Below are 25,325 nucleotides of genomic sequence, written 5' to 3'. Positions count from 1 at the left end.
TTATTAGAAAAACCCAAAAACTTTATTTTTTTCCCAACTACGTTGGCCCAATTTCCCTTTTGGCGACATGAACTTAGGTGCTTTCAGCCCCTTTTCATAAAAAAAAAAATCCAAGAAACCCTTAGGAAACCCTGAATACAATAAAATAGGATAAATCAACGAGATCAAGCTACAAAGATCGACACAAGAGTCAGCCAGCGTCAACTCTACACTGGGGCAGAAACTTTGGGGGGTCTCAAAAAATCCTACCAGAAACAATCAACAAAGAAGATGGAAAAACAAAGCCATACACTGGGGCAGAATTTTTGAGGGAACCTAAAAAATTCCTGCATAAAAAGACAAAAAAAGGGTCGCTTAGAGCAAATCCTGAAACTGGGGTTGGATTTTTGAGAAAGATCTAAAAAATTCTACCAGTCCAGAAGTCAACAATCAAACCTCGCAGGAGAGACAAAAGATCTCGTTCGAACAAAACACACGTCATGAAACATAAAAATGAAATAAACATTTCTTTTAAGGAAAAACAACGCGTGTTTTATAAAATTTTTACTTTAAATTTTAAAATTAGTAAAGTACAGCCCAGTAACATCTCTCAAAATACTGAGCCTAAGGGGGATCGAAGGAGCGTCAAGAGGATACGCTAGGAGGGAGGATAGTTGTCACGACCCGACTAGGGCCATGACGGGTATCCGAGGCTAACCACCGAACACCGCTCATTCTACTACTCATCGGCTCTCACTTATAACGTATGCTCATAATCATAAGAAGCTATTAACATTTGAAACGTATTTTTCTTTTATAAACATAAGCCCTTCGGCTATCAAAATAATATATATATATATATATATATATACATGCATATACATGAAGACTGTGAGACCATACTACCCACACTGCGTATCTACGAGCCTCTACTAGAGTACTAGACATATGGACGGGACAGGACCCCGTCGTGCCCAATCATGAGTATATACATATATGTACCAAAAGAATAATCAATGGCACCTCCGAAAGATGGAGTGCTCTCAAATAACCTACTAGCTCTACGGATCCGCACTGCTCCCTCGCCTACCGGGCATGAACACGTTGTCCAAAGAAAAGGACGTCGATGAATATTGTGCGAGTATGTGAGCATAAACAATAATAAGACATCAATGAAATAGGGAGCATCAAATGAGGAAAGCAATCAGAAACTTGATCGTATCGTATCATAAAAGAGATAATGCATGCTAGCTTACCCTCATAATCATCATCATGTCATGAATGCATAAATGTATAAACTGCCCGACCATGTAGGTACGGTGTGATAATCAATAATATTAACTCGCGTCCAGTGCCTCTCGCATCCGGAGGTATCATCTCATGCCGCCCACTAGTGGTGTCGCCTTACGCTATCCGGCCATGGTGATAGCCGCCCGTGCGGTACCGGCCCGACCATATAGGCGCGGTGTAATATCATCATATGCTCATAGTAATATGCTTATCATAACTCATCATAATACATGCATAGAGAATCATAGATAATCATACTCTATCGGGGTGACGTAAGGTCGTGGACCCCCGATTTTATTATGGAACATTCATAAGCATTACGCTCACTCAAGGAGCAAGCATAAGGTGCAGCGTAGATAATGATCAACATCAATGGGTTATGGATGGCTTCATTAGCTTAATTGGAACATTATATCATAGACTATAGCATCTCTGACTTAAGCTTGTCATTATCGTTATCATACTCGTAGCATATCTCTTATCTCATGTGACTAGTTATGAACAAAGGCTTATAGTTTTCTTGAAGATGGACATTCATAATAAAAAAGGAAATTCATGCCATAGGACTCATTCCTTAGAAAGAAAGGGCTAGCCTCACATACCTTTGTCGTTTAACTATTCTATCGCTTGCTCGTCCTCCTTTAATGCGCTCGTTTCTACCTTCAAGGGAATTCGTATCGACATTAGCTATACAATTATAGGAATGAGCTTACTAAAGCTAGAGAAAATTGGGCAGCATTTCCTTTGTTTATACTACTTTCCTCCATATTCCATGTCAACTCCCAACATTCACAACGACAATCACAATATCATAAACAATAAGCATCATCTAATTACATTGCCCACAATTCATAATTTCACTACAATTCTCCATAACCATGGCCAAAGTTCGTTATCGCGTTCTTTCATATCCCATGCCTATTCCATGTTCTAAATGTCATTTATAACGTACTTATAATCTCAACACAACCATTTTCATGATCCAATCCAACTACTACTCACTAATGGCACTATTCACCCATTTATGACCCATCTTCTATACTCTTCTACAATCCGAGTGTTTCAACCTACCAATACTTTAAACAACATGAGAAGATCATAAAACTCACCTTAGATGATGGAGGAACAAGCCTTGAAGGGTGATACACCTTTTGCACCAAAACCCTATTTCATCTCTCTTGGGATTTCTTGGTTTAGATGACTTTAATGGGGTTTCATACACTTGATTCTCCTCAATTCTTGTTGTTGATATTTGATTTCTATTGATTTCTTATGGTTGAAGTGTATGGAATATTCTAGAGAAGTCTTGAAGTGTGGAGGAGTGGGAGTGAAATGAAAATGAAATGAGGAGAGGTCCCTTATATTAATTCATCATCAGCCCCGACCAAGATCTACGGACCAACATACGGTCCGTATGTTTTCTACTGGCCGTATGTTTGGCCGTAGATCTGGTCCAGTGAGATATGGTATACCGGGCTGGATCTACGGTTGGACATACGGTCCATACATTTTATACGGCCAGTATGCTGGCCGTAGGTTTGTCTAGTTTTCCGAGACTTATTCTCGTCGACTCGTTTGATCTCCGATCCTTATGGAACCTTCTTAACACTTGTTTAACACCTCAATACCAATCTAAGGGATGTTATAACTCTTCCTCAAGGTACCATTAGCACGCTGTTAACTCCATATTCGAAGTTCTTATCCGATGCACTTAACTTATAACTCGCTTTCCTTAACAACTTTCTTTCATTAACTCGAATGTCTTTGGAAATCTTAATTAGGACCATCAAATACTATTTCTTTCTTATCCATCCCTCGCATACATCATGCCCTTCGTTAGTTCATTCAATGTACGCTAAGGGGAAATTTCTGAAGTGTAACAATAGCAACACTAATCGGCCTTTTTAGAAACTCACGATTTTTTTGTGGATGCAAGTTTTAAACAGGACAGCAGGGGAGTCATCAATCAGCTTGTCCGCAACAAAAACAAGGAGCGAACTCAACCTATCGTTAGATTATCATGAGGAATCATAGAATGAAACCGAAGAGGAAGCATATTCGACCACGAAGATCATGAAAAAAAAATGAACAACAAAGGCATATCTGACCATAAGGGTCATACAAAGAATGAACAACAAAGGTATATCAAGCCGAAAGGGTCGCGAAGAATGAATGTAAAGACATTTTTGACCAAAAGGGTCATGAAAAAGACAAAAAGGCATATCTGACCGCAAGGGTCAACAACTAACACAATGAACGAAAGAAAGATTATTTAGCCAAAAAGGCCATATCTGTCATCCCCATCATATTTTTCTATTGCCAAAAGGGCCATTGCACGTTTACTTTCCTATTGCCGAGAGGGCCATTCATACAAATTTCCAAGAGGGTCATTCATACAAAATGCCGAGAGGGCCATTCATACAGATTGCCGAGAAGGCCATTCATACAAACTGCCGAAAGGGCCATTCGTACAAACTGCCAAGAGGGACATTCATACGAACTGCCAAGAGGGCCATTCATACCAGCTTCCAAGATGGCTATCCATACAAACTGCCGATAGGGTCATACAAATTGTCGAAAGGGCTATTCATACAAACTGCCGGGAGGGCCACCCATACAAACTACCGGGAGGGCCATTCATACAAAAAATCATGAAAATATCTGAAATATTGTCGAATTTTGGGAGCAGGTTCACAGTTTCCAAAGAGGAGCCAGCTTGCTAAACTAGATCTAGACGAATTGCAGAGCAAACGTGAAACTTTTTCTTACGCAGCCTATCAAGATAGGGTGCCCATGAGAGTCAAGCTCTCCGGCCAGGAATTGAAGCCATCCAATCTCGTACTTAGCCACAACTGCCTATTTTATTTTCTTTATTAAAAATCGCGACGATTCGGATACATACCGGGAAATCCAAAAGTATTCCCGCGTTGTGTGGGACATACTCTTCTCCAAATGACAGTCGAACTATATGTGGCCTAATTTCCAGCGACCAAGGTATGTAGGCGGGCTCAAAACCAGAGAGTCGGCCACATTCTAACAACCGTCCTGAGAAACCCTGGTCACAACACCGGGAATCTCAGCACTTTCCTGCTAAATCACTTGAAAGTCTTTAATTGAGTCGAACTATAGGTGGCCTAAATTCTTGTATAGCCCAAGATATATAGGAAACACAGAAGCCAGGGTCCGGCCACATATGTGAATTGAAGGGTAAGATGAGTCGGATCAGTTAAAAATTAGGGTTAGTCAAATTTCGTTGCTCAGGGATGGTCCCGCCATCCCCGAACACCGAAGGGGAAGTTGTTGACACCTAATTTTTGACCTCCCGTAATTTATTTTAATTACTCAGAGTCCTTGGATAATAAATAAAATGAGTTGTGCATCTTAAAGTGTCTAATTAAATTTTTATAAAATTGTTCAGGTCAATGTTTTTCTCTTTTAAATTGAACAAAAAATATTTTCATGACAATATAAATTATTTAGAAATTTATTGATTTTATGACATTTGTGGAATATTTTATTAGAATTAATATAAGGCAAAGCAATTTTGAATAATTATTTACTTAATTGTTGAATCAAGGAAAAGTCTAATTAACAAACAATTTGTTCTACTTTATCCAAGGTATTGGAATAATTAAAGAAATTGACCATTTGACCCCTCAATCTTTAGTTTTGTGTGTTTGTATAATTGTTTGAAACTAATAATTGTTAATTTGGTTAATTAGTTAATAGGAGAGTCATTATTGCAAATTGGTCTTAATTATTTAATTATTTACATATGTGACCACATTCGAATTGACCAATTCATGGTTTAAGACGATTGGGGTCATTTTTGCGAATTTAGCCTCCTAGTGGCTTTAATTGAGATGACCAAATCCATTGGCAATTCAATTGAGGACATTAGCGCAAAATTAGCTTTGGTTGGTTAATTAGGACAAAATAAGGCCATATTTGAAATAATTAATCCGGTGAAGATTAGTCAAGGATATTTTGCAATTAGTTAGATAAAAGGTTATAACTGCAACAATCATTTAGTTTTAAAGACAATTAAGGCAATGTTTGCAAAAATGAATTTAATAATCGTGTTTTAAATTGATTACGTCCTAATTTGACCACTATTGATTAATTACAATCAATAATTAGTCATTTTCAGTATTTGTCTACTTTGATAAAATGCCTGTCTTACCCCTATATATGTGTATACGCTTGATATACGAACGTCTAAATACATTGTATACATAAAGGGCCCCTCCCCTTTTCTTTTTATCTAGCCGAACCCAGGCCCGATTGCCCAAATTCGGTCGTATGCCAAAATATAATTCTCCCTCCTTAGCTAAAACAAACGCCTAAAGGGGTCATTACCCTTTCAGTGGCTAGGGTTTCTCATAACCCTAGCGATGCCCCACCCCCTCTCCCTCTCTCCTTCTATCCCATCACCGATTATAGGGTGGTGTAGGTGTGTAAGACGCGGTAATGGCAGGGAGAGGATGAAGCATTTATTGCTTTGTCCTTTTCACTAGTTTTTCTCACTAAATCTCTCCAAACACGCCCTAAAGGTACAATCCATGCCATTTTTTTTTTTAGTTTTGCAAGTGATTTGAGGTGTATTAGCCTCAAAATGAGTCGTGGATTACACCGCCCTCTCAATCTGTCCGTTGAATGTTAAATCTAAGTGAAACTTGTGAGAAAACTCACAAGTCCCACACGGTGAGTTGAAGTTTTGTAGCATTTTGGGGTTCTATAAATAGAACCCCATATGTCTCAAAGGGAAAAAAGAAACAGGTGGAAAAAAAATGATATTAAGAAGCTTTAACTTTGAGTTTACTCAAAACCTAGGCTTCAACTAGTATAATTTTAGTTTTAAAGGGTTTAAAACTTTTTCCCAGTTTCAAAGCCTTATTTTCCCTTTTGTGTTTTTATATCTTGTGGCTCGGGTTTGAGATTTGGAAGCAAAGGAGGCTCAAAGTTCAATTCTTGACAGGGTTGCACAAAAAAAAGTGTAAATTACTTTCTTGTTATTAAATTTTAGTAAGCTTTAGTAATATTATGAGTGTTTGGTGTTTTGTGCTAGTTTATGTGATCAGTTTTGGGTAATGTTATGCTAGTGTAGGTTCACCATGTTTTTTTTAGTATTGTTTAATTTAGATTAATCTTGCCTTCAGCTTGGCTTTTGTGATTCCCTGCCATGTGAAGTTGGTACAAATTTGTATTTGATCATTGGTGTTTCATTTGATTAGTTATATGCTAGTCTCAGAACTGTAGTTTGCTAATCCTGTTCATAATTGATTCTGTTTATGATCAGTTAAGTCCATGGGGGTTCATGTTGTCTTTGTATGATTAATCATGTGTTATGCTATATGTAATTACCTAAGTATGGTCTACATGTTGATAATGATGAGTTATATAATAGTTTAGGTCCAAGAAATTATTAATTGTGCTATATATGCTCAGTCGTAGCTAACTTATGTGTCAATTAGCTTGTATTTTGCTTGATAACACCTCAGAACATTAGGCATGTGTCAGTCCAGAGTCATTGGGTTCATAGGCCACTTTGGTTGATACCTTGTCATCATCTAGGCTCAGCGTAGTTTATGTATGCTTGTCTAAATACTCTACAATCAAGACTTTTGTTTGGTATCTGTTGGTGCAATTATGTATGCTGTTTCAGTTTGAAATCTCTTTCTTGTGGCCTAACATGAGCATGTTTGTACCCATGTGTGGTTTTGGTTAGAAATTTTTTGATTAGCATCAGTTTGGTATGAATTCTATCACTCACCTAGACAGGGTAACTTGCCATAAGTAATGACAAATGAGAATGTTAGATGAGAACTGAGTTTGCCATGATAGAATTTCATATGAGCTAGCTTTTGTTTGCGAAAAGTTTTGACACCGATTAGTTGCCTTTATCGAGTCTCTCTTAAACATGATCTTACACTCAAATGTGACTTGTTAATCAAAGTGTATGACTAATAACTCTAAATGACCATATTTGTCCATTCTACCCTGTGATTTTACTGGTTTTGTTTTTGAGAGTTGATTTTGATGGTTGATTTGAGTTTAGCACATCTTAAATGTTGCCTACTGCCTTTTCTTTTAAAATCAAATGCTTGACTTTTATGTAGCATATCTATACGATTGATTGTTGCGTAATGCCTTTCTTTTTGTCAATTTATGATAAAAGTATTGCATGAATAGGGATTTGGAAATGACATTATGTGTCTGTTATATGTATGCTTTGAAGTTCTGGATCCATTATCAAAGTTTTAAGTATCTAGTATGTGCAAAAGTCTCCTTTCTTCTCTGTGTATGGGCTTGACTCTTGTTTCTGAGTAATGGCATATATTTCAAATACACTCTATGGACTTATGGCATGGCACTGCATTTTGAAGCTTAGTTTGAACTAGGAAACTACTGGTGCTTGCTAGTCATTTTTGTGAAAACATGCCTATCCTGTTTGTTTATGATCATGTGAAACTGTCATTGATAGTGAATCACTTTTACGCATGCCTGCTTAACAAAGGTTTAATAACTTTACCTTCCTACCTTTGTGGATTAACTCTATGTTCGCCATGACTATGTTATGAGTTTGAACTCGTAGTCCATTCGAAAACTTGTTCATATGATCTAATGATTTTGGCCTGACCTATTGCACCATTGAAGATGTCGTGTTTGTGTGCTTGACTTTCATGCTTAGCAATTCCATCTGTGTACACTGTTATGGCATGATCAGCATGAAGCCTAGGACCTTGTCAAACCTGTAGCAATCCTAGATAAGTTTGTGAGATTGAAATGACCCAAAGGCCTTAGATTAACAAAAAGCAGCTGGAAATTTCACTTACTCCCATCTTGTTTGAAGTATTTAACTGAGAATGACCCAATGATATGATTTTATGTAAATATGGGAACTTGTGAAGCATACTAAGAACCACATAAGTACACAGAGGAGTCCTTTTAAAAGGCACCTTGGGAGAGGGTCAAGGAGGACCAAGCACTGCTTGGTACTCAATATGTCCTCCACATAAAGGGTTGGCTTCCGTGGGCTTGTGGAATTGCTACATAACACCATAACCTTGTAAAATTCCATCATTGGATCAAAGAGAAGGGAAATTTAGTGAAATATTTGAAAATGACGTCTTAAAGTCATTGAATCATGAATAGAATGTTTGCATTTCTATTTTCTTCCATACTTCCCTTGCATTCTCGGTTGGCATTCCGTTTCTTCACATTAAAAGTTGTTACGATGGTTGGGACTTAATTATTTGTCTTATGTATGTCACCCATTTCTGTGTGTGATTGCCAAACTGGAAGGATTTGATTCTGTTTAACGTAGCCAATGGCATATGTATTCACCAAAATCACAAAAGATATTTCGCTACACACCATTTGTGATCTGCATATTGGATCCAACTATTGAGGAATGCCATGATCAGCTTTGTAGTTTTTAAGCATAAATCATATGCATCCTTGTTTATATTGTGATCATTGTATGATTCATTCTGTGTTATCATGGATATCAGACCCGCAGTTTCCCTTTTAGTTCTGTCCATACTATGTCTATGACCTCAGTTTGCTTGTATTACCCTCATGACCATATATTTGCAGTTTGCCTCTGCCTAAGCTATATCTATAACCGCAGTTGCTCTTGTCCATCTCATGACTATGTGTCTGGATTCTTGCTTTTGTTTACCTCATACTTAGATGCTGCAGTTTCCTTTGTTCACCTATGACTATATATGTTAGGTTCTGCTTCTTGTTGATCTCATATCTACATGTTGCAGCCTAATTTTCTTTTAGTTCACTCATGATCATATGCTTTGATTCTTGCTTCTGTTCACCTCTATTCTATGTGTTGCAACCTATCCTGTGTCATATCATGGTCATATGCTTGTTACGCTCTCGCTACCCATGTACGTATCAATTTGTGCTCTGCTCATTCCCATGGTCATGTGTTTTATTTCATTTTTGTGCGCGACATTGCCTATTTGTTTAGTGGACTCCAGGTTGTGTTATGTTTGTGTTACACCTCGAAAAATTCCCATTAACGTACGGTGAATAAACGAAGGATAAGATGTATATGATGTTTGGGCAAGTAAGAATTAGTCCTAATGGTCTAATTAAGATTTCAAAGACATTTGAAGTAGGAGACGAAAGTTGGTAAGGAAAGTGAGGTATATGTCATGTGTCGAGCAAGATTTACGAGTATCGAATTGATGATGACTTAATGAAGTTTTGGAGAGAAGAGTTGTAATGCCCCTTGTATTGTTAATGAAGTGTTAAATAAGTGTTAAGAAGGTTCCATAAGGATTTAAGATCAAACAAATAAAGGAATTGAGTTTATGGGAACTTTGGTAAAACTTGGCAAAATTTTCGGATAAAATTTTAGTCCACATTGGTGGGGGAATATATCCTAGAATATGAGGAGTTTTTGTGTGTTTCTTTTTTCCAAATTGAATTTCATCGAGTCTAGTTTCCAACGCAACAAATCGCTCATCAATGTGAGGTCTGAGTAAAAAGTTATGGCCATTCTACGACGGACCTGAAAGCAGAGAAATCCTACGGACCATTTGAAACACTTTTTGACGGTCCGTAGGAAATCCTACGGTCCGTAAAATGGACCAGCCCAGCGTCAAATGGTCACGTGACCCATTTTTGGGCTGGGCAGTTCTACGGACAATTTTGACGGTCCGTAGGAATTTATACGGCCGTCAAAATGGGCGTAGAATTACCCGACGGGATCAGATTTCAAGTTATTAAAAGGAGACCCACATTCATTTAATTCATTTCATTTTTCATTCCACACAAAGTCAAGAACTCTCTAGAATATTCTCCACTCTTCACACAAGAAATCAAAGGAAATCAAAGATCAATACCAAGAAATCAAGTGAATCAAGTGTAAGAAATTCATCAAAGTCCATCCAAGTCAAGAAATCCCAAGAAAAATGAACTAGGGTTTTTGTGTAAGGAGAGTATTACTACTCAAGGTTTATTCCTACACCATCTAAGGTAAGTTTCATGACCTTTACATGCTATTTGAAGTATTTATACGTTGAAACACATGGGTTGTGGAAGAGTGCAATAAATGGGTCATCAAATGGATGAATAGTGTCATTATTGAATAGTAGTGGAATTAAATCATGGAACCGAGTATGTTGATGATATAAATCGTTATAAATGACTTATAGAACATGAAATAAGCATTGGATACGAAAAAATGTGAAAGTGAATTTTAGTCATGAATATGGAGAGTTAAAGTAGAATTGTGAAACGCGAATTATGTAAATGAATGACGATTGTTGTTGGTGATGTTGTGATGATATTACGGATGTTTGGGAGTTGATATAGAAAATGGAGGAAGTCATATAAACAAAGGAAATGCGCCCAATTTTCTCTAGCTTTAAAAGGCCCGTTCATATAATTGTGTAGCTAATGCGTACGAATTCTCTTGAAGGTAAAACTTTGTGCATTAAAGGACAACGAGCAAGCAATAGAATAGTCAAACGACAAAGGTATGTGAGGCTAGCCCTTTCCTTCTAAGGCATGAGTCCTATGGCATGAATTTCCTCTTTTACCATAAATGTTCCATCTCCAAGAAAGTTAAGAGCCTCGCTGAATAGCTATACGAGATAAGAGATATGAGATGAATACGATAATGATGATAGTAAACTAAAGGCTAGAAATGCTATAGTCTATGATATGATGCTCCTAAGAAGCTAATGATGTAATATATGTGTTCCAATGATATTGATCATTATGTACACTCACCTTATGCTTGTTCCTTCAAGGCGAGGCAGAGTACGTAAGAATGCTCATAACGCTGACATCGGGGGTCCACGACCTTACGTCACCCCCGATAAAGTATGATTCGCTAAGAGTCTCCCTCATGTATTGTAATAAGTATATTGATGTCAAGCATACCATGATGAGTTATGATAAGCATATTATGATGAGCATGATATAATGAGCATATGATGATATCACACGTGCCTAAATGGCCGGGCGTCACCGCAGGCGGGCGGCTATTGATGGCATGGGCGGTCCTGTAGTGGGCGGCATGAGATGATATCCCGGACGCGGGAGGCACGGATTAATGCTTTGCTAATATTATTGATTATCACACCGCACCTATATGGTCGGGCGACTTATACATTTATGCATATACGAGATGATGATGAGTATTAAGTAAGCCAGTATGTATGATATCCTTTATGGTTATATATGTTCGGATTGCTTATTGATGCCTCCTTATTTCATGGATATTTCATTATTGTTTATGCTTCGCATACTCGGTACAATATTGCGCGTCCTTTTCTTCGGATCGTGTTCATGCCACAGGACAAACGGGGAGGTGACCCGGACTCATAGGAGCTAGCGGTGACTTGAGAGCACTCCATTTTCGGAGGTGCCTTGACTATTCTTTTGGTACATATGTTTGTGTATATTCATTTTGGGCATGACGGGGGTCTGTCCCATCCGGATGTCTAGTATTCTAGTAGAGGCTCGTAGATACGCGGTGTGGGTAGTATGGTCCCTATGGCTTTTATGTATATGCATGTATATATGTATTATTTTGATAACCGACAGGGCTTATGTTTATAAAAGTGATTATGTTTCGAACGATGAGATATTTCTATGAAAATGAGCATATAGTATGAATGAGAGCAGATAAGTAGCAGCATGAGCGGTGTTCGGTGGTTAGCCCCGGATACCCGTCGCGGCCCGTAGTTCGGGTCGTGACAGTTTGAATATATCAATTTACTCCTATCTAATACTATGCTTATTAATGATTATGAGACCCTCCGTATCATCTTTTATCTTATGGCTATACTGGTTGGGAGGATGAAGTAATTTTAGGGCCTGGTCTTAGCTTTCCCCCGGTGTCCTGCCATGCCTGGAATTCATGAAACCCCTTGGATCTTGTGCGGTATCGGGAACACGGATGGTGACGACTTTTCTCCTCTTTTACTGTCTATATCCCTACCAGTAGAGCCTAATAGTACATATATGTGAATCCTTTAAATGCATGACTTGTGAATGAGTTAGATATATACATATATATATATATATATACACACATACATACATATATACATCTGTCCAATTATATATGTGGTAAGTTTAGTAAATATAAACTAATCGGGTCCCTCTTTTCGCCCTCCTCCTTTGCATGGCCGCTTGGGCCGAGACACAGCCAACCTATTGGGTCAAAGGCCTAATAGGGAACTTCCTTTAAAAAATCATTGAGTCCACGAAGATGGGAAGAAATATGCGTACGTGTGGAAGGCCTAGCCATGGGTGAAAATGGCTAACTAGGGGCTTGGTACGCCCCTAGGCTTCCCTTCTCCCTTTATTTTATCTCTTGTCATCTTCTTTTATGTGTACAATTCATTGTATTTGTATTTGAAATTCCTTGTAAAAACTCATATACATATAGTGGAATCCTTATTGTGTGAACTAGTCGTCTTAGGATAACGGTGCCTATGCCGTTTAGATTGACTTTAAGTCCCCCAAAACAATTTTCAAGACTCGGATTTAGCATAACAGCTTTTCAAGATTAAATGGATAACCGGTAAAATTACTTTGACATGAGTTAAAATATAGGAAAAAGGAATTTCAAGATCAAACACTACAACTTCTTTAAAAGCAAAACCGAATTAGTTTCAAAGCTAAAGGGTGCATTCTTTGTAAATTGGACTAAGTTTTTCTGGATCAAAGCAAAGAATTAAGCTAAAGTGATTTGGGCCAAGCCTAAACCGGAGATGTTTTTATATATAAATGGTCATGTTTTTAAAGCCCAAATACAAAGGGTAAAATTAGTTTTTCATACATCTGTGCAACAATAAAATAGCAAAAGCTTTTATATGAGTTAAGGCACAAGTCCATTCGTAATTATAAAGGTATTAGGAAAGGTGTTCCAAACGTATTAAACGGACTGACCTGAGCCGAACATGAGATTAAGCATGAACAAAATTACACCTACCTACTAATAAACAACTCTTACATTTTTAAAAAAATAACATATTATCCTTATATATAAAGGAAAACTATTTGCATCCGGATATTATAAAATCGAACCTAGGTACCCTATATATAAAGGGGATATATTCAATTCTTTTCGAAACCAAATGATAGGCAAATGACAGATTTTAAATATGGGAATAAACACTAAATAAAAAGTTCATGGAAATACTCATACATTGGAATTCGAAGGAAAATCGTGTAGTACGGATCCTTAATATTGGGGTGCCTAATACCTTCTCCAGGGATCATCAGAACCCTTACCTGGAACTCTTGATTACGAAGGATTTTTTACTGTATTTGAATAAACCCTTCACCATTGGTTTTCCTAATTTCCTAAAAAATTAGGTGACGACTCTTTTAAAATAAAGCCCGAAAGAGAACCAACAAGTTCTTAGTAGCTTTTCCGAGTGCTAACCCCGCCCGCGAAATGCGAACCATTACAATATCTACTGGTACATAGTGTTTGTACTGATACTATCTTGCTGCACTTTTTATTTGAGTGCAGATTGTGTGCCAGAGACTTCGTCCAGACCTCATATTTAGCTTGAGGCCAGTTCCTGATCAGATCCGAGGGTGAGCTTCTATCCATGCCATGCAGCCTGAAGATCTCTCTTTGTTGATGCCTATTTTCATTCCAGATGTCGTTTACGTGTATAGACAGTTTATTATTTTAGAGTCCTTGTACGATGACTTTCGAATTTTGGGGTTGTAATAATTAGGATTTTCGCAGTTTATTTATTTATGGCATGACTAGATAAGATTTATGATTTAATTCGGGTTTTTGACTTATAATTGTTTAAAGGATTAACCCTCTGTTTGGATGGTTGTTTCCCGTGATTCATTAATGTACAGTATGGTATGGTACAGTATGGTGTTGTATTGTATTGTATTGTATTAATGAACACAATGTTTGGATAGACTGTATCGTTTGTTGTGGTTTAGTAACATTTGTATTGTTTGGTTTGACTGTATGATACTTTACAATAACTTATAAGTTTACTAAAATACCCTTAACTCTTAATTAGAAATTAGTTTATATATATTAATAAAACTCAGGTAAAAAATAAAATAGGAACTTTAAAAAATAAATAGGTAGTGGGTGGTAGGGTTGGGGTGAGTGGGTGGTAGGATGGGGGTGAGTGGTTGTGGGTGTGGGGTTAGGTGGTAGTGAGGGGTAGTGGGTGGGGGAGGTGGAAGGGTGGGTGGTGTTAAGTGAGTGGTTGTGGGATAAGAGTGGGGGTAATGGGTGGTAGGGTGGGGTGAGCGGTTGTGGGGTGGGGTTAGGCGGTTGTGAGAGGTAGTAGGTGGTGGTTGGGGTGGTGGGGGCGGGTGGCACGGGAGTGGGGTAGTTGAGGGTGGGGTGGGGGTGTGTGGCGGGGGGGGTGGGGGTGGGATGGGGTGGAAGGTGGGGTATAATGGAGAAATGAAATACGTAACCACGAAAAAATCACCAAATCCGTGGTTATAAAAATTGGGACTTTTCATGGTTATATAACCATTGGATGAACCACGGGTTTATAACACCATACCATATAATTTTAAGAATAATGAAAACAAACATGGTTTCATAGAAAATCATACATTAATGAACCACGGGAAACCACCATCCAAACAGGGGGTGAGTGATTGGTTAAGGGGAACATTCGCCCACTAAGAAAATTAGGGTGGGTGCCACTCATGTCTAATTAGGTCATGACAATTCCGTACGAATTATTGCCTATGAACCTGTAGATGAGATTGACCCAATTATCAGGGAAGCCCATTTTCCTCAAGCTTGATAGAGGTAGGACCATGATATTTTGTCATAGGTTTTGGTCATGTTAAGCCTGAACACTACATCCATTCCTCTGTTGGGCTTCTTAATGTCGTTAATGATCTCTTGGACCAGGAGGATATTTTCAATAATGACTCTTTCTTTTCGAAAGCCACTTTGATTTTTGGAGATGATTCTAGGAAGTGTACCAGCCAACCTTGCATTGATGACTTTAGAAATTACCTTACTAGATACATCGCCGAGGCTCGTGAGTCTCAAATCACTGAATTTTTTAGGATGCTGCACTTTAGGTATCATCATAATGCATGTGTGAGTGAAGAACTTGGGCAAGGAGGCACCTGCAAATACATTAACTACTGCCCTATGGAGGTCATTGCATTGATGACTTTGGAAATCCGTATTTTGATTGAGGGATTTTGGGTCTTTTTAAGAGAATGAATTTAAGGTTTTGAAGGTCGGTCAGTAGTTGTTTTGGATTGAACTTCGGCATATGAGGTCCATGAGTAAGGTTACCCAATTTTGTAATACATTTTTAATTTTGACCCCGAGGCTCCAGTTTGACTCTTTGTTGACTTTTTGAACCAATTCTTTTTGTGTCAATATGGGTGCTGTTACATAAGTTTTGATTGGGTAGAATTCATTTTTATTAGTTTGGTAGCTTTAAGAGGCGTTAAGGAAGGGTAAAAGTTCTTTTTTGAGTTTGTTGTGGCACTTCGAATCGAGGTAAGTTAAGACTTAACTTTTGATGAGCGATCATTTTATTTAATTAGTGATTAATAAAATGACCTAAGGGTAAGGGGGTAACATATAGTCGAGGTGACAAGTGATTATGCAGGTACCTGGTGTCATGGTTGGATATTTTCATTTTATGTGTTTATTCTTCTGTGTCTGCTTGTTGAATAATAAATTGAACATGCCTTAAGGATTGAGGTAATGATTGTAGGGTACCTTTTCAGATACTTTATTTACCATCTTGCTAATACTTGAGCTGCATAGAATTAATTCATGCACTGTATACATGCTATTTGACTGCAAATGCAATTCATATTCATTCCATGAAATACATACTGGATATTTTGATATTTTTAAGGCAATTATGGCCGGATGGGACCTTGTTCCGGACGGACTAGTTGATTGTGGCCTGATGGGACCTTGTACCTAGCGGTGAGACAGTTGTTGTAAAAGGTCTACATTACATACATTACATCATGACTCTTTTCTGTGCTTATTATCTATAAATGTCGACCCAATGCATTTTATATGATGTTAAGTAAAATTTGTGCATACTTTAATTATATATGGATTCAGTAATTTCGATGGTTCCGTTAATTTAGTCTATCTCTTTTGTTGATTCTTTATCAGTTGAAAGCTATATCAATGATAAAGTGTAGCCGTCAGTATTTCAAAGACCAACATTCGCCACTATTTTGTTTGGGTCGATTAGTGATATTTATTGAGTACACGTTCTCGGTATTCATGCTACACTTTGTTGCACTCTTTTGTGCCGATTTAGACCTGTGCACCAATAGAGCTCGCAGTCGTGTTCGGGTATCCATTGACTTGGAGATTTTTAGGGTGAGCTGATTGGCTGATCCACATCACCAGACTCATTCTATCATTTACTTCATTCCATCATACTTTATTTCAGACAATGTATTTTTCCATTTCAAACATGTATTATTTTAATATTAATCGCTCTTGTATTCGTATCACCAAATTTTGGGGTGTATTCACATTAATCCACACATTATGATTATCGAGATACTTAAGGTTGGGGTTTAGGTTCCATCACGGCTTAGGGGATTTTAGATTGTGACAAATTGGTATTAAAGCTCTAGGTTCACTGGTTTTATGAATACTATAGCAATGCCTAGAGAGTCTTCCGGATCGATATTGAGACATATGTACTTATCTTCGAGAGGCTATGAGATACTTAGGAAAACTCTGTTCTTTCATTCCTTATCGTAGGTACTTGATTGGGTTTGAGTTGTAAATGGCTCTGTTTCGGTCTCTCACATATGGCGAGGACATCAGCATCCGTGGCAGAAGAGTAGGAGCTCGCAGCCGTTGCTAGGGTTTCTGTGTGTGGTTGAGGCAAGGGCCCGAATTACATCTTTTAGTCCAAAACCGACTCGAACTGCCGTAAAACTCCACAAGTACGCCGGACCCCCTTCTAGGGTGGATGACTCACCAACCCATATATTCAGAGAGTTGATATCTGCAGGTTTTGTTGAGAAATACACTGGTGCGGTACACCCCCTGCTAGGGTGGTGCCGCACCAAGCAATTTTTTGCCGGACGTTATTTTTCAACTTCTGTTGCGAGACGTCCATCCAAACACTTGTGAATGATACCAATACAAGAGCAGGATAAAAAGGACACTGCCTAACAGAGGTAACATGTTACAAACAATGCCGCTACACATGAGTATCAGTCAGCTGAAGTTGTGTATGCCGCACAGCACAATATTGATGATGTTGGGATGCAATTGTTGAAATTAGGGAGGACGTCAACAACCAGGATGAAGCTGAGGATCACTTCGATGGTCATGAACTAAATCATGATGGACCAGCATAAAATTCTCTGGTGTCATTTACTTTCGTGCTATATATTGTTCTATACTAGCTTGTTATTGTGCAATTATAACCTCTATTAAATATATATTTGGTCGACTAAGTTTTTAACTAGGGCACAATTCACCCCCTCCCCCCCCCCCCAACCCTCTCTTGTACTTTCATTATTGAGAGAAGCCGATAATTCAATCATTTAACTTATATCATGATAAGTACAGTACCTATATTTGATCATACTAAGAAAACGTGGAAGACATAAAAGCAATAAAAAGGGTGAGAGAATGGCTAAAATTAGAGGTTGGACTCCAACACTTGCATATTTCTGTATTTAACATTCTTACATATAGTTGGAGCTCTGGGAATGGAAAAAATCACGTTGGGAGCATTCTGCCAGTATGAATCTAAATTTAGGGTGAAAAAAAAAAAAAAAAAAAGACACATTTTTACATATAGTTAGACTCAGCAGAAAAAGTTACAACAGTTTCCAAGCCTTGCCACCTCTTTTATTGTACTTCTTGAGCTTTCCCATAAACATGACAACAATCAGAATAAACTTTCCTGTGCCACTCCATCTTCCAGCAAATCCATACATTGCATCCTTGCAATGGCCATTTGGTTTTACTTGCCTTGCACAGCTGTAGCCCATTGAGAGCCCAACATTCCCATATGCACTGCAAAATTATGAATATAGTATATGCTTGAGTTAGGATAAAAATGCATTAGTTCCCTCTCATTCGTGTTTTCTGTTCAAGAATTTATTCCTATAACTAATTAAGTTGGGAATTACATTCCTTCCGACATTGGAGTACATACAAACAAAATTCAGTGTTCAGTTGTGGCTCAATTTAGCACACTTACTAAAAAAAGTACTTTCTCCATCCCAAGTTATACGGGACACTCTCCTTTTTAGTCGTCCCAAGAAGAATGACATCTTTTTATATTTAATAATCATGATATTATAGACTTTCTATTTACCCATATTCTTTGAAATAGTTTATATCCACACAAATTTATCATGCTTGCATTGACTAAAACTTTTTTTTTTTTAAATTCGTGCACAATCAAACACATTCACATAAATTGGGCCAAAAGGAGTATTATATTTCAAAAATTTCCACCCATATTTCTCCACCATCCTCCCACTAAGAGAGAACATAGAGAGAGTGGGAGAAGGGAAAAAACAAGGGAAGTGAAAGAATCTAAAAATACAATCCAAAATCTTAAACGTGAAGTGGTCAAATATTTTTTATAAGTCCATTTAGGTATCCTTTCATGCTTGATATGCGACAATCTATAATTCATACCCTCTTGCACATGAATGAAATTTGAATATTTAATCCAAAATCTTAAGACAGTGAATAAAATGACACAAGACCTGTATAAACACCTTTGATATATGCCCTTTTTTATTCATCGTGGAACACTACATACAACTCGATCAACATCGAAACAAATATATAAAATTAACACTTCTAATTGTAACAAAAAGATTTGAAAATCTCAACTAAGTATTTTTAGAAATGAAGGAAAGGAAATTACAACTCACCTGACAACTTCGAAGACAATGTTGAGAACACTGAAATTGAGAGGATCATTCTTCATTTTGTCTCTTTCTGTGATACAAATAAGGATGGTAAAAATGACCACGTAAGAAAGCTGTGAAAACATTATGATCTCCACTAAGTTGCTCCCTTTTCTTCTGTTTATTCGTTTGGTAATTTTCCAGCTTCCTTGACAACTATCAACTGGCAAAAAACAACCATAGGGTGAAAGATACCTGCAGTGACCAAACACGTCAAAGCTAGTTCAGCAATATGTTCTTTGCGTATAGATATAAGATAATTAAGTGATTAAAAATATAAATATACTTTATTTAACCGTTTAAACTTTTAAATGTAATAGTTACACTTTTATTTATTTTATAAAAAGGGTAATCTAGCATAGAATGGTAAGAATATACCGATAGCCGGTAGCCGAAGATTATTTGACCGAACACGCGTAACAAGCACATATAGAGTGAATCACAGTCAATTGTTGTATTGATCAATGCCGATTAAGATAGTGATTGGAATAGACCGTTTGAGAATTATTAACCAGATGCACCTCTATTAACACCGCATCATGGAGATCCGGAACGATCTATCCGGGAAAGCTAGCTCAAAGTGCCCGGACGAAGGATAGCTCAGACACCAGCCAGACTCTGAGATTTTAGGAATTTCATTTAATCTTGTTAACTTCCACTATCTTAGCCTTGTAACTGCTGAAACGGGTGGAGTCACGAGAATTAATTAATGTTCAATATCCTATAAAGTCCGCCATTTCCCTATGGTTGTACCATTTGATTTTCCACTTGAATACTCATAACTTAACGATTATACGTACTCTGTAAACATGACGGTTCATGATTGTTCTTCAACAATGTTATTCATCATATGATCCAGAAGAAGCAATAAGAATCTCTCTGTGTTATAGTCAATTATTTACTGTTAATTATTCATATCATTATCCTTATAATTTCATTCTCGCTTTATTTACATTATTAAAGAATTAATACAATTTGGATCAACTGTTTATTGCTTGTGATCTCATTCTAAACAAATTTAACTAATTGGCCTAATAACCAAATTTTAGGCTGAACAGAAAGCTTTAAAAATTTGCGTGTGGAACAATTAGAATATTATTGTTCGCCAAGCATATGAACATGTGCTTGTTTATAAACTATGATAGTTTAATTTGGCATCCGTATCTTCACTCCCGATGGTGGGATGAGATTATGAATTTAGCCAGAATAAGAAATATCAAGATATTCAAATAGTAGATGCTTAAACCCAAAGGTGTCTAGCTAAAGTTATAGTAGCACGATTCATACATTGTACGTGTAAGTGAATCACGGACTAGAAGCTGATGCTAATGTGATAAGGAAGGAAAAAGGACAATAAATTAAATTATCATAATAATTTCATTGTTATTCAATTTCACGATTTACTGTTAAGGAGTCCAATCTTATTTATTATGTAATTAGCTTAGAGGTCTTGTATTTTGTTTATTTTTAAAAATTTATTATTCTCCCTTTTTCCATTGATGTAACACTGTTTTCTTATTAGTCAATTCTAAAAAGAATAGGATATTTTATAGCTAAAACCAATTTATAATTAAACTTTATATATTTTACCATTAATGAGAATGATTTATATCTACGTAATGTATGTTATGTTTGTAATCACAAGTATGACAAATTTTCTAATCATACAAATATTATGTCTAAGACCAAAAATTTCAGACGTCTCTGTTATGATAGCGTATATGAGCAAAATCTTTTTTTATCTCTTATTCTCATTAGTTAAAAAGACTTTCAGAACATCAGCAATACTTTAGCAATTAAAGTTTAGTTTCCCAAAAATATATTTCTTCTCTTTCTTCTAGTGAAGAAGTTAGTGTTTTCGCCACTATGGCGAGTCTATAATGCTCGACATATTCTTAGGGACATGCAATCTGCTTAACGATAAGAACATTCTGAAAATCATGCACTTTCCTCACTGATGATTTCCTCGAAAAAACAGAGAATATTACTTCCTCCGTCTCAATTTGTGTGGTACTTTTCGCTTTTTGAGATTCCATTTGACTAAACTTTGAAACTAAATTAGATTAGATTAACTTAATATTAAGATTAAATTTATATATTTGAAAACCAAATGAAAAATACTATAATTTGCAGCTTTTTTCATATCAATTTGGTGAAAAAATTATATCTTAAAATGTTAGTTAAAGTTCATACAATTTAAATCTAGAAAAATGAAAAGTATCATATAAATTAAGACAAAGATTGTATTGAAAAGCGCGCTCTCAAAAGTCGAAAGTAAGTCGTTTGGAATAAATTAAAAGTTTGGTAGTGAAATGCATGGAGACAAAATTAGCGCCCGTAGAGTTAAAATTATTACTGTACGTAGTAGTTAACCAATATACTTCCTCCGTCCCATAATAAGTGTCACTTTAGCTAAAAATACGCATATTAAGAAATTAATAATACAATGCAAAGTCTACCTAATTATCCTTATATAATAAAAATAAATTACTTTTTCCTCTTTGATTAAAGCATACACAAGTAGTGGACCTTTTGATATTGGAAATTCAACAATATCAAGTTTATATGTGGCTTTTCCAATCATCATTTAGATATTACTTTAACTCGTCACTTTTGTCTAAGGGTAGAATTGAAAAACGCTAGTCAATTTATGTCTTGATATTCTAAGATGACACTTATTATGAGATAATTTTTTTTTAACTAAAGTGACACTTATCATGGGACGGGGGAGTATTAATTACAATGATATGTTTGATTATCATCACATAATTATTACTTGTATATCAAATACTGTGAGTTCCACATGTTCATGAATAATTTCACTTTAAGTGGGGGCCTGTTGAACTATGAGAAAAGGCAAATCAATCGAGTAAAATCGGATTCAATTCTTATACTTTTGACATTACTAGAAACAGAGGTTTTTTCTACTGACATTCAGTAAGAAATTTGTGCTATAAAACATAATTTTTTTTCTCATTCCACCTAAACGTTTCATCATTTAAAACGTATGATGAAGCAGATTTCGAATATGAACATTGAAACTTGCATAATTTTTTCGTGTGAAGATACTACTCACTATTTAAATTTTTCTCACTGAATGTCAATGAAAAATAGTCGCTAAACATTTTTTAGTAGAAAATCAGTGGAAAAGTGGAAATTTTTAGTAGTGTGAACAAAGTGTCCACTAGGAAACAAGATAATTACATAGAAAATGTGAAAGCATAGTCGTACTCAGATTATCACATATAAAGCAAAATTCAGCTAATCAAAAGTTGCAGAGATATAATAGCTTAGTTGGTTGGCTATTGTGATTGCCTTCTCCATTTCTCCTTCCCCTACCCCTATGTAATTAAAAAAATTATATATATATATATATATATATATATATATATATATATATATATATATATATATAAAAGCTAATCAAAAGTCAAAACAAACCAAAAAGGGAAAAAGAATTAAAATGAAGAATAGACGTAAAAGTTATTCTCTTTTTTCACATATCTTTTATCATGTGTCTTAGTTTGATTGGACATAAAATTTTAAAATATAAAAAATGCTTTTGAATATTATGATTTAAATATTTTATATGTAATTATTTTTTTATTAGTCAGTTAGAAAAAAATGTCACATTTTCATATATATGAAAACAATACAATTTTAAATTTCTTATTTTATCCTTAATGACATGTTTTTATATCAGCAAAATATCATTACATGAATTTTAATAATCCTTTTTATTTTCTTTCCTACTCGTTGTTTGAACATGAGAATTATTCATTTTTTTTTTCAGAATAATTTTTCACTACTCAAAATCAATGTTTGGTTATAAAATTTTCAAATCCAACATGGAGTTGGATTCCAATTTTGGAAAGTGCTCCAAACCTGTTTTGCAACCCATCTTCCTAAATTCCAAATAAAGTGTTCTATTCTCTCTGCAAAAAGTATAATCAAATATAACTCAATCTTCAACTCCTACTTCATAAATTTTAAATAAAGTGAAAAATATTTTGAATCTATGGCCACACGCTTTCTAATTTTCTTGTCCAATGAAACTACGCAACATTAATTGAAATGGGTGAAATGACATTTCTATAAGGATGTCGTAAAAGGAGAATGTCGAAATTTAAATCTTGATAAACATTTAAAAGCGAAATTCTTTTAAAATAAATGAAAACTTGCACTAAGAAACATAATTTAAACGGAGGGAGTATTGAACACTTACATCATTAAGATGAACACTAACAATATTGCTGGAGAGAGAGTTGAAAGATCAAAAACAGATTCACCAGCATGCCTTGAATTCACAACTTCAAATAATGATCCAACCAACTTCTCTTTAGCACTTAAACCATAAGTGGCTTCAGAGTACCACTCCAATGAACAAAATACTATAAATTGAACAAATATGAATCCCAAAACAGTAATTACAAGAGAAATGGTTTCATAACTTGGAAATAGTTGGGAATATCCTAATCTTTTTGAGTCTTTTAGAATATGGTTAAACTCTTCTCTCTTTGTGATTTTCCAAAGAAACCAAATGGTTAAGCGCAAGAAAGGAGGATACAATGTGTTGCCAAGTAGGATTTGAGGGATTAGAATGAGAAGAAAACCTGAATTTTTCTTGAAAATAATCATGTTCTCATTGGTAGGGGCAAATCCACAATTTGCAAAAGTTGAAACAGTGGTGAAAAGGGAAAAAGTACGAAAATTAAGCCCTTTTTCATTGAGGATATGTGGTGCACTTGGACTAAAACTCATGTACATAGAAACTAAGGAATAACCAAGAAAAACAACAACTAGAATATAACCAAGAACCACATAACCCAAGAATCTTATACACTTCAACTTGAAAGTAGGTCCTAATTTAACATCAAAATTTTCATGATCTCTTAGGTGGTGATCAATAGTTACCATCCCAAGCTCAAGTTGATGAATAGAGTAATTTGAAGAGTCAAAGTCAACTTTGTTTTGTACTAAAATACTTTCTTTATTGTCAATATCATTGAAGTACTTCATGAGTTGGAGTCCAAGAAAAGAAATAAACACTTCGCCACCAAGAAACATCAATATGGTAATGAAAACAAGTTGGATATCTGAAAAAACTTCCATTTCAACAGTGGCCATGCTGGAAACTGTTATAGAAGAAACAGAAGTGAAAAATAAATCCAGGTTTTTAGGCCTAAATGATGGTAGAGTTCTAAATGATGAAACGTTCAAAGCCAAGAAACCTAATAAGGAAAGGATGATGAAATAGGTTAATTCAAACCAAAATCGCGTTACCCTAAAACTGAGAGTTCGGAGGAAGGGAAAGAGGAAATCTAGACGTGAAGAAGAGGAGAAATGCTCTCTAATTTTCATCTCATCCATTAATCTTAATGGCTAATTAGTAGTGAAATAGCTTGACCAAATAATTGAGTTTCAAGGGTTGATTTATAGTAAGCTACCTGAAGTGGAAGTTTCTATTTAAAAGCAAATATCCTGTCGTCAAAGATGACAAGGATCTAACCTATATGAGCTGATAATATATACTCCCTCCGTTTCAATTTATGTGAACCCATTTGACAAGACGCACATTTAAGAAAAGAGTGAAGACTTTGAAGTTTGTGATTCAAAATAAGTCTTGAATATTTGTGTGGTTGTAAGTCATTTAATAAAGTGAATTTATTTCAAATTAAGAAAAGAGGTCATTCATTTTGATACTGGACTAGAAATAGGTTCACATAGGTTGAAACGTAGAGTGAGTATTAATGTTGTTTATCTTTAATTGAGAAATAAGTTGAATTTGTAATTGAGGTATAGGATATGTGATAACTTTAATCTATTTTGTGTTTGTGAGAAATATTTATGGATTTACGGCTTTAATACGTGTATATATATATATATATATATATATATATATATATATATATATATATATATATATATATATATATATATATCAATGCCTTGAGTGAATATGTTGCTATAGAAGATTAAACTAATGGTGATTGAAGAATAAGCTAAAACCACAAAAATCCACTGATTCGGACTAAAGAGAGAGAGAGAGAAATGATGCTTTTTGTATATATTTGCTATTACAATGTTCTTGATCTTGGAAAGCTAACCCCTCA

The 25,325-nt window shown here is 35.8% G+C and overlaps 1 protein-coding gene across 1 annotated transcript; it reads right to left on the bottom strand.

Moving 5' to 3' along the window:
• Window positions 1–18,052: 18,052 nt before the first annotated feature.
• On the bottom strand, window positions 18,053–24,582 carry LOC132039097 (sodium transporter HKT1-like). Its single transcript, XM_059429640.1, has 3 exons — window positions 23,438–24,582; window positions 19,177–19,407; window positions 18,053–18,301 (listed from the first exon to the last, which is right to left on the bottom strand). The coding sequence occupies exons 1-3, from the start codon at window positions 24,580–24,582 to the stop codon at window positions 18,103–18,105; spliced, it is 1,575 nt and encodes a 524-aa protein (XP_059285623.1). The 3' UTR covers window positions 18,053–18,102.
• Window positions 24,583–25,325: the final 743 nt, after the last annotated feature.

Source organism: Lycium ferocissimum, chromosome 12, assembly GCF_029784015.1.
Source record: "Lycium ferocissimum isolate CSIRO_LF1 chromosome 12, AGI_CSIRO_Lferr_CH_V1, whole genome shotgun sequence".
Classification (NCBI taxonomy): Eukaryota; Viridiplantae; Streptophyta; class Magnoliopsida; order Solanales; family Solanaceae; genus Lycium; species Lycium ferocissimum.
Note: the sequence above shows the minus strand (reverse complement) of the source record. Positions and strands in the feature narration are given on the sequence as shown.